Source organism: Vigna unguiculata, chromosome 8, assembly GCF_037176805.1.
Source record: "Vigna unguiculata cultivar grain cowpea cultivar isolate G323 ecotype 2 chromosome 8, ASM3717680v1, whole genome shotgun sequence".
NCBI lineage: Eukaryota > Viridiplantae > Streptophyta > Magnoliopsida > Fabales > Fabaceae > Vigna > Vigna unguiculata.
In genome coordinates, this window is record NC_140799.1 from 24,520,994 (window position 1) to 24,532,130 (window position 11,137).

An 11,137-nucleotide genomic window follows, 5' to 3' on the forward strand; every position below is an offset into this window, starting at 1 on the left:
TCACTTTAAGTCAATAAAGAGGTTAAAAGATATAGTTAAGCCGCATCACTTAGCACGTTTATTGAGTCATGTACATTTATACTTTTAGATTAATTTTTTAATGTAAAAGCAAGATTTCTTTCAATTTTGTATGAAAAATAGTATGAAATGTAAACCAGGAAGAAAGAAAATGGACACATTATCGACATGTACAACCAACGAAAGGTCAACCCTCTTGGATGTAAGCATTGTGCCCCTAAAACATAATCACCCAAAAACTATTCCCACAACCAAATCATTGATGCTATAAAAATGCCAATTGAATTCACAATCTGGATTGGGTCAAAGTTTTCTTGTCTCTAATCCACCATCAACTCAACGTACGATAAAGATAAAATCTAAGTATGCGTAATTTTCCATTATAAAAAATGATTAAAATAACTAAACACGAATGGATTAGCATGGACAGTGAAAATAAAATAGAACATAAATATATCTCCAAAGATGAAGTTATTCTCCTAGAAATGCGCGGATAATGAACAAAGTGGCCTCCTATAAATCCATTACTAAAAGTTGATTTGGATGCATCTTTAATCTCTTTAATTGGGATTATGTTTCATTAGTTTTACGCTTTTTTAGAATTAATTAATTTTTTATCTTAAAAATATAAAAAAACCTGGTCCTCACTATTATTTTTAGTTATAACCAATATTTACTTTTCCACACAAACTTTTCATAAAATAAATTTTCTTTTATTCATAATCAAAACATCAAACTCTTTCAAGATGAAACACATTTTAATATTTCTCTCTTCAAATCCTAACAAACATATTTTGAACTCCCTCAAATTTCATTATTAAATTTTGAATTTATTTCTTTGTTGAGTTTTTAGTATTATTTTTCTATTAAACCTTCAAAATATAATTATGTAAATTGACTTTAATGTTTAAAAATATATTAATTTTTTTTAATATATCAATATCAATATATTTGGAAGACTTAATAGAAAGGTAATAAAATACTCAAAATTTTCTTATATTTTTAAAATGATTTAATGTTCCGATTCTAATATAAATCCCCAAATATAATGGAAAAATAATACATTCGCGGTTTATATAAAATAAAGTAGATTAAAAATGAAAATTGATTAATTTCAAACTCAGAAAAACTCAAGTAAATTAAAAAAAGAAAAAAAAAACTTAAGGGACCCGCATAATCCAAACTAAAAGGAGAAAGAGAAAACACAATTATTCCCTAAAAGTTTGCACACATGAGCGTAGGAAATCAAAGTGAATATAATGAAAATATAATCCGAGTGGAGGGACAGATTATCAGAAAAGAAAAAGTGCATAAAACAAACTACTTCAATATGGCATAACCTTTATTTGACCGTTGAACATATCTAGCTTAAGCAAGGTCCAATAATTACTATAAAGCAAACACAAGTACTTTAAATTAAAAAAAAAAAAATCAATCAATCATTCTAAATCGTAATGAAATTATAGAAGCCTAGCTATGATTAATTAATGGAATTCAATTTGTCTAGAACTCATGGCCAATGACTCTCTCACGTTGCTCACTGTCCTTTCAAGTGATAATTCAAGAGACAAACAGTCCTTTAATTCTAAGGCTATGTGCCCTATGTCAGGCCTGTGAATTGGAACTTGAGGGAGACATGACATGGCTATCCCTACAAATTTCCATGCTGAAGCACCATTGTATTTCCCATGTAACCTTGGATCAACAATTTCTTGGATATTTCCTGTTCTCAGTTTATTGTTAACCCAAGGAAGTATGTAACTAAGATTTTCTGGCGTTCCTGTTAGTGCTGGTTGACCAGTGATTAACTCTAGTAGGATTATACCAAAGCTATAAACATCACTCTTTTTGTTGAGAGTCCCAGAGCAATAAAATCTGCAAGGTGTACGGTATGATTATATATAAATGTACTCATAAAGATATTTATCGTCAATTAATAAAAATTATCTTTAAAGAGTTAGTGATAAAGCTCAACAAATTTATATGAGTTGTATTGATGATACGTTGAACGTTTGACTCCGTGTAACATCAATTTTAGAATGAGAAGAAACTAGAAAAGTTCAACATCAATAAATCATAACAATTCTATACCACTCCAATTTTAATTTTTTTAAATCTTAAAGTAACAAATCTATAAAAATATCATATTTACTAATAAACTTGAAAGATAAACTCATTTAGAATTGTATAATACAGGACACTCTTTACTTTTTATCCCCTCCTTTTCTCTCTACTAACATTTTTGTAAATGATCCACCAAACCTGAATCATTTTGTAAATAAAAAATATTATCCCAACTTTGTTTAGCGCATTTCATCTTTAAACTATCATATCCAAAGCAATATCTTGTATAAGCCATGGAGTGTCTATACTCTAGTTAACATTTTACTAACCAACACTTAGTTTCATATAGCATTTGTAAGGTTGTAAGTCTTAGTTCTATGATAAAATATGCTAAACTTGAATTATACATTTTCATTATCTATAAAAAGAGAATTATACATTTTTTTTCATATAACACTTTAAGCTCTTCTCTCCTCGTACTTTGCTTGAAACTGAGATTTTATTTAGAGAGAGAACATTATTTTAGATATTATTATGTACTTTATTGTCTCAATTCCATTCTAAAGCACACGAATCATTTCTCATCATATGTACAAATTTATTAAAAAATACATAAAAATATAAGTAAAGGACCAAATCAAATACTTGTAAAAAAAAACAAAGATTAAAATTCTAAATATTAGAAGTGGGTTTAAAGCCAAAATTGGCTTGAAAGGTGAGGTTTGCAATCACACATTTATATTTTAAATTAAGTTGAGGTGTCTGTACATTCAAAATATAGAGACTCTAAGTACTCTAATATGTTAAAGGGTGGAATTTAAGCCTAACTCAAATCTCACAAATCGGCTTATAAAGTGAGGATTGCACCCACTTATATATTATGAATTGCTCTTATCTCTAATCGATGTGGAACTTCAACACTAAATCATTCCTAACATATGAATAGGAATTTGAAACTTATTATAAAAACAAAAACAAATAGCAGTCTAGATGATATGTGATGTCATTTATATAAAATTTGATTTTTCAAACCTATAGTAACCCGCTTATACGCATAATAATTACCTTCGTGATATGAGTGTGAACATTTAAAGATCGTATTTCTATAAATTCCATACATTTTCTCCATCATGGTTAAAAGACCAAGGACAACTTGAATAGACCGACAATGACACTCTTAATTTATATCATATAGTAATATTGATAAACGTTATTCTCCTCCATTTCGAAATCAGATTTCTTTTTTTGGTGGTTTGACACAATTACTAAAAAGTATTTAATTAATAAAAAATTAGCTAAAATTATCCTTAATTTTTTAATTACTTCTGTGTACGCTTTTCATTAGTGATATCAGTTACACTTAGTGATATGTAGGGTATTACTGGAAAAACCATTTTAAACAAATTAAAAGAATTGTTATTTTAAAAATAGTTAAAAGATTTTAAATTAAGTCAGCCTTAGAGACGGTTAAAGATTGAACTATGAGCTTTAATTGTTATTGATTGCTACTTATTATACTTGTGATCTGTATATACAACACTCCTAAAACCACTTCACACGAATTAAGGAATTTAGGTAATGTTATTAAATATGTCAATATAATTTATCTATTTTTTTAACCTTAAAATTATCTAGATCTATTCTCCTAATATCTTGCCACTTATCACTTATTCTATACACTTGTCATTTTCAAATTGATCATTAATATTACAGCATCAATTCCACTGAATAAAAACTCTGAAAAATTGAATGTTACTTACTCAGGATCAAGGTAACCTGGTGTGCCTGCTGGGTAAGTTGTGACATAAGTGTCACTGTCATTGGCAAAAGTTTTAGACACTCCAAAATCTGAAATTTTGGCATGCATATTTTCATCTAGTAATATGTTGGACGTTTTCAAATCTCTGTGAATTACCGGTGGCTTACATCCATTATGCAAATAGTCCAACCCTGTTATTCCAATTATCAGACATATATTTGATAATAAGAAAAGAAAATAACTATAGAACATCATCATGAACTTAGTGTTACCATTTGCTGCATCCATAGCGATTTTAAGTCTTTGCGTCCATTCCAAAAAAACGGGGTTCTTATCTGCATAAGAAGCTAATATATATTAAGAGAGATCCTTTACATATCATGCAAGAAATTTGTCATCAGCGACCATATTATCATCATATTCAGCATAAGCATGTTCATGATTCATTTATCATGATGAAGTTTGTTTTCACCAACTTTCAATGCACATACCAATATTGGGTGAAGTGGAAACCTGATAATTTTTGTTGGAGGTTCCCTTCTGGAAGATATTCATAAATAAGTCCTTTAGTATCACCTTCATCACAGTATCCCACAAGAGAAACCACGTTTCTGTGATGAACATTCATCAACAGTTTTGCCTGCATTTCCAAGTTTAGAAATAAAATATGTTAGTATCATGATTGAATGGAAAATAGACTGGTGTATGTTCTCCTTAGAGCTTGACTGGGTCTCATGTTCCTATGACACCCAATAGTTTTACATCTCTTAGGAGTTGAGGCCTAAGACTCTCTATCACAATTTTATCTTTAAAAAACGTCTCAGATAACAGAAAAAAAAAATATTTAAACTACTTTTAGTCTCAGACTATTAGATGATATGAGACTGTTGGACATACCAGAGAGTATATAAGAAATATAAACAATTTTAAGAACACAAAGCATCTGATTACCTCTGATTGAAATTCCTTATACCCTTGTGCTGATGGTGAAGAAAGTATCTTCACAGCAACTCTTTTGCCACACTCTAAAGTACCTAGGTATACCTTACCAAATCCACCTTTCCCAATCATTGTTGAGAAATCATTAGTGATTCTAAGAATTTCTGAGTAAGAAAATGCTTGATTTGCTGATTTCAGTAGGTCATCTTTGACAGAAATTGTAGAAATCACTGGAACAATGTAAAATAACAACAATCATTTTCCACAGAATATATGTTTGAAAAGTGTGGCTTCGGTTCTAATTTTCTTTGAGAGCTTTGTGGCCTTGAAACTATAATCAGTATCCTAAATGCAAATAAGAAAAAAGTGTCTTGGAAAGTTGAATTTGATTGTACTAGATGGAAATCATCAAGGTAAAGATCATTGAAAATCCTTAAGTGAACAATATAAAACTAGTGTTATTTTGCAATCATTCACCATTACTTTACAACAATAAAACAAACACAAATATGGTAACTATAGCTAATAATTCTCATAATGGCCAGAAATTAACCTAGAATGTAAAATATTAATGAATTGGTCTCTGTATTTGTATTTAAAAATTATAATGTATTTGGATACAAAAATGACCTTCTGTAAGCAAGATATGGAGCATTGTAAAACTTATTCTTTAGATTACCTTTTCCCTTTTTTCTAAGTCTCCGGATCACCATAACTATGGTAGATATTGTGAGGACCACTGCAACAAATGCTGTTATAGAGGCCACTAATGGAATAAGAAACTTCTTGTGGTTGCTCTTGCTTGACTCTGTCTGATAAGGACGGAGATTTCCATCGAAACTGCAATGTATGAAAGTGTTAGTCATCATAAGATTGAGAAGAATTGTGATATGGAATTATATAATCATGAAGAGTATTAGTACTTTATAAAGAAAATCAAAGGTTAAAAAAGAAAGAGTGGTAAATTCTAAAACTATCATAATTTTGGTATTCCTAGTTGCTGCTTATTGTTTACAATATGAAGCAATAGAGGGTGAAAAACAAAGACTGTGAGGGAGTTAGCAAAGATTTATTTACATCTTTAGAAATTTTTATTTTACTTCAAGAAAGTTATGTGTAGCTATAGCCTAGGAACAAACCTGAATTGCAAAGAGTTGTTAGATGACTTTGCCTTTAGACTCTCCGGAACTGAACCTGTGAGCATATTCATGGACAAGTTACTGCAAAGATGATATCATGTGTTAAACATATTTGGAGAGTGTATGAGATAGAAAGTTTCATGTAACAATGTCACAACTCACAGAAAATGCAATTGTGGCAGTTTTGCAAAAAATTCTGGCACCTCCCCTGTCAATTCATTGTTTGACAAATCCCTACAACAGAATAGTATTGGTTTTGGTTCCTTTATGTTGCAACAGCAGAGTGTTCAGGTATTAATATCGAAAACAGATTTATGTGAAAATTAAGAAGAAAAACTTACAGAGTCTCCAAACATGTGAGGTTGGAGAATGAGGCATCTATTTCTCCTGACAACTTGCTTGAGCTCAAGTTTCTGCTTGAATTTTGTGAAGAATTTTGCCATTAAAAATAATAAAAGTGGAGCTGAAGCATATTACATTCATCAAGATTATTTCATATTTTATCAATGAATGTGTTTCACATTTCCCAGATATATTAGTAAAATAGAGTAATAATTATGTATAAATCTCATCTTAAAATTTGTACTTTGTCCCACAATTGGGTATGTCATATCTTAGATTAGATTGTTACCAATCAATCCAGTACATAACAGATTTACAGCAGATAAAATTTCCACATAGCAGCCTTGGATATCATGAGAAATTTCTAAACATACTTACAATGAAATGATTGTTGGAGTGTCTCCATTGCTGCATTTCACACCTTCCCATGTAAAATTCTTTGGTCCACAGGGGTCTCCTTGCCAATTCATGTTACTGATCCTATAAACATCTTTGATATGCCAGATTGCATCAACTGTTGTAATATGCAGTATTAACAAGAATATCAGCTAAAGATTGTGATTATGAACTTTAGAAGTAAACAAATTTTCAATAGGTCAGCACATAAAAAAAATAGAGAATAGAGGAATTTGAGCACCGAAATTGATCCAAATTATGTGACTTTTGGACAAGTTAAGAAGAAACCTACGATCTTCTTGTTGTGTGGAAGAATCTGACTGAGGCAGTACTCTGTAAATCTCAAGAGCATTAAGCATTGGAGGTAAGTCAGAATCAGAGTTGGCTTCAATCAATATCTTCTGAATCCCCATCCCTTGTTTTATAGGTAGAATTATGCTATAGGGCTTCCAGTATGAAAGAGTAAGAAATTCTGTCACATTATTATCGTCAAAACCATTAATAACAATATTCAATCTTCGTTTTTGTTTATTGGTCCGATCCTCAAAGTCAAAAAAATGAAGATAAACGCAATATTCAGAATCCGTGTCATATTTGAGTGTGAATTCCAAGGAACTGGAATGTAATCCCTCCACTGCAGAACTCAAAACTTCTGCTGGCAGTTTGTAAAGATCATCAAGTTTATCCAAATCAATAGCTGATGATGTTTTTAAATGCTTGTTATAATTGTTCGGAACTTCCCATGACCTTCCGTATATATCATCTGTGTACCTAACTTAAACACAAATTATTCCAACCAAAAATATTTGATTAGTTTCAACATTCTGATAGTGTCTCTCAACATTGAAACCAAAGTATGTTGCAATTGAAACTAAAACAGTGGTATAATTTCATTTGAGTACGATGTAGATTATGCTACCTTTCTTTGTTTAATTTCACAAAATTATATTTGCTTTCCACGAAATTTTAATTATTATGTTAAATTGTTTTCTCGAATTAACTCAGTAAGTTAAACTGTGAGTATTTCCATTCTCTGTTGCTCTGCCCTTTTCTCAGTATGGCTTACTATAGGTCTACGCATATGATAAACATTGTGATAACATTTCACATCTATAAACTGTAGAAAATAATAAATTTGATGAAAAAAGCATTAAAATTAGTTATTAAGATTATCATGTGTTCACTTGGATTCAATGTTTATCTAGCTTATTTCGGTACCATAACAAACAAAAAAATAATAAAACCCTTTCATGCTGACACATATACACTTATACTGATCGGTGAAAAAATAGATGTAATAAAGGAAACTCCAATTTATAACTTTAATATTATATTATTAATCAACTTATTAAATAAAATTTATATTTATTTATATATTATAAATTAGTCTTATTTCTAATTAAGTACTTCCGGCTATTATTAAATTGTGTTCCGGCTATTATTAAATTGTGTTGATGGAGAAAATAAGCTAAATGATTGTGATCAAAGTCTAATTATCATTTCAATGCTAATATATTAATATGTATAATGCATGTTTCGATGAACTCAATTAGGTGGGTTTATTGCAAGATATAAAATTAAAACTAAAAGTTAAAATTAGTTGATATATAAAATTTATTTATAAAAACTTTATTGTATAATTTTTCTAAATTTTAACTATTAATTGATAATTGATTCAATACAATAATTAATGACATATTTTATCTTTTACTAAAAAAAACATATTAAATGCTAAAAATCAAACACGTACTAATCATACTAACAATCAATCAAATCCATACAAAACTAACATAATTAAAAATGTTTTATTAAGACTGTTTACTCCTATTAATCTGAGCCTAAGTTGACACTAGTTTAATAGAAAATTAATTTCATATACTCATTCTGTCCTTCAAAAACAATTTATCCGAAGACTTGTTCAAACAACTAGAAAAGACATTTACCAGCACCTACCATATAATTAATTTCGTAATTTCATTCTTTCCTTTGAAAACAATTTATGGAAAGACTAATTCAAACAAGTAGAAAACGCACTCACACCATCACCTATCATATAATTAATTTCTCGAACTCATTAGAATAGATATGAAAGTGTAGAAAAGATGCATAGTTTAAGCGAAGTCACCTGATGAAGTTATCTTCAGAAGCACCAAGGTTAAGTCTGGTGAGGAGATCTAGTGTTAACAAAGTGGAGGAACTTTGATAAATGGAATTGTCCAAAGGCCATAGCTCCAACAATGAGATGAAGGGCACCCCTTGATCGATGTTCACAAGGCAAAAATCGATTCTTTCTGTTGAGGCAAAATGAACAGCTTCGATTCGAATTACCGCAGCCTCAGAAGCGTTTATTGTCTTCAAGAAATTGACTCCAAGATGCAGATCAAAAACTGGTGCTTTATTTTTGCTGTCATAGTTGCCATATGCAAAGTAAGCCCTGACTATGTATTTCTTATTCTTTCCCTGTTTGGGTGTTAAGGTATAGCAATTTCTCTTCCCATAAGGGAAACTTCTCAATGTGTTCAACTGCTTATGAATTTGACTTATGTTGTAAGTTGAGAATGTATTATTCATTTCACCAAATTCGATATCATCTGCTTCGTACTGTAAGTTGGTTGTTTTGTCAGTGTAGCCCTCGTTTACCCCACAATCAATGCTTATAACACCTACAAAATATAAATACATATAAGAGTAAATCCATGTTATTATTAAGCTCTAGATTTCTTGGTATATGACATGACTGGATTTTGAAATTAGCTTATAAGAATCATTTTTATTATTTATTTGGTTTTCCTGAAAAAAATTATCGGAAAAATCAACAATAATAAGACATAGTTCAACTTACTTTAACTTACATAAGAAAATTAATACTACGTAGAATTTAAAATCTTAAAATAATAAATTTATAGATTTTTTTTTATATTTTATTTAACTTTCTCATTTATAGTCAATGTAGAATTTAGATTCATATTTATATTCTCAATATTGATGAATATTTTATTTAGTGATTACTTTCAAAGTTACATCTGACGTTTAATCAAAATATTTTGAAGTCGTGTTATAAATTAAGGGTGATAACTTAACAAACAAAAGTATTTTGATACCACACTTATTCTTATTACCATTTGATATTGTTCCTCCTTACTCTTCACTTTCTCTATTTTCTAAAGATATAAAAGTTAATTTTTGTTAAGACTATTTTATTCTTATAAGAGTTGTCAAATGGTCGTCAAATGGTATAAAAAAAATCTTTTTTCCTAACGTGTAACATAAGATATGTTGGAATAAATGCATTAAAATAATGTAAGCATGTTTTTTGGTTTGTTGAATAAAGGGTTAAATATGTTTTTGGTCCCTCAAGTTTTAGTGAAATTTGAAATTGATTCTTCTTCGAAACTTTTAACTAATTTAGTCATTCATCTTTAGACATGTATGAATTTAGTCCTTTTAACCAGATTTTGTTAAGTTTATATAACGTTTCAAGCACATTTCATGATAGTATTTGAATTGTTTACATTGTTTGACCCATTTTCGTTTAAATGGTAACTCAAATATTATCATAAAATGCGTTTAAAACTTTAAATAAACTTAACAAAATTTGATTAAAATGACTAAATTCACGTATTTCTAAAGATGAAGGACTAAATTGATCAAAAGTTTTGATGAGGGACTAATTCCAAATTTCACTAAAACTTAAGAGACCAAAAACATATTTAACCCTTGAATAAACTTAAATTTAGGAGTAATTTATTTTGACTTGATTTATTATAAATTGATTTAAACCTAAACTAGATTTTTAAAAGCTTAAATTACAAAATATAGAACGGTGAAGAAGATTGGTGTAGATTCATACCTGAATAATCAAGATTGGCGAGGTTCCGGTAAGTAGTTAGTTGAGGGTTCTGAGCAAGTATATTGATGAGTGATGAAGCACAAATTGCTAAAACTAGGATCCATTGCAATTCTCTGTCCATAGTGCTAATAAAAAAGAGAGAATAAGTTGATAAGTGCACCCTTTTTGTGTAGAAAAATCAGACTCTTTCGAAGGAAGAGTACTCGAAACCTATAAACTATAAATACTAAATATTTTATCTTTTTTTTTAGCAATGATGGCTAATTAAAGAGGTAGGTAGGGAAACTAAACTTCCCCGAAAGGGATGGTAGGCCATATTAATTTATTAAGTTATTAAGTATACTCATCTTCTTGTGAGCTGTATTTTTTTATGTATTTTTTAATAATTAAAGTTGTATAATTATTTTTATGAATTAAAATTTACATACATGTTTTTAAGTACTTGCATTTTGTGAGACAATATTAAGAGTACTTTTATAAATATTTTCTTCTATTCATCTATTGATATGTCTTTTCAAAATAAAAATTGTGGTAGCCATTTGTTCATGACAATTTGACTCACTCTTCCGTTGGAAACTTTCAATATCGATACTACCGTACTCTTGGAAACCTTTCACTAATATAGATCAT

The 11,137-nt window shown here is 29.3% G+C and overlaps 1 protein-coding gene across 1 annotated transcript; it reads right to left on the reverse strand.

The window, feature by feature from the left end:
- Window positions 1-1,307: 1,307 nt before the first annotated feature.
- On the reverse strand, window positions 1,308-10,691 carry LOC114193836 (senescence-induced receptor-like serine/threonine-protein kinase). The gene is made up of 13 exons (XM_028083783.2): window positions 10,508-10,691; window positions 8,783-9,320; window positions 6,950-7,428; window positions 6,640-6,775; window positions 6,261-6,332; window positions 6,082-6,153; window positions 5,920-6,000; window positions 5,460-5,620; window positions 4,793-5,010; window positions 4,355-4,481; window positions 4,114-4,176; window positions 3,843-4,032; window positions 1,308-1,893 (listed from the first exon to the last, which is right to left on the reverse strand). The coding sequence occupies exons 1-13, from the start codon at window positions 10,626-10,628 to the stop codon at window positions 1,503-1,505; spliced, it is 2,649 nt and encodes an 882-aa protein (XP_027939584.1). The 5' UTR covers window positions 10,629-10,691; the 3' UTR covers window positions 1,308-1,502.
- Between the last annotated feature and the right edge of the window lie 446 nt (window positions 10,692-11,137).

Excerpts from the sequence above, each read along its gene's own strand:
- LOC114193836 (XM_028083783.2), bottom strand. The coding sequence starts at position 10,628 with ATGGACAGAGAATTGCAATGGATCCTAGTTTTAGCAATTTGTGCTTCA. Across the intron at positions 6,001-6,081 it reads CTGCCACAATTGCATTTTCT|TAACTTGTCCATGAATATGC; the intron begins GTGAGTTGTGAC and ends TCATCTTTGCAG. Across the intron at positions 5,011-5,459 it reads ACTTAGAAAAAAGGGAAAAG|TGATTTCTACAATTTCTGTC; the intron begins GTAATCTAAAGA and ends ACATTGTTCCAG.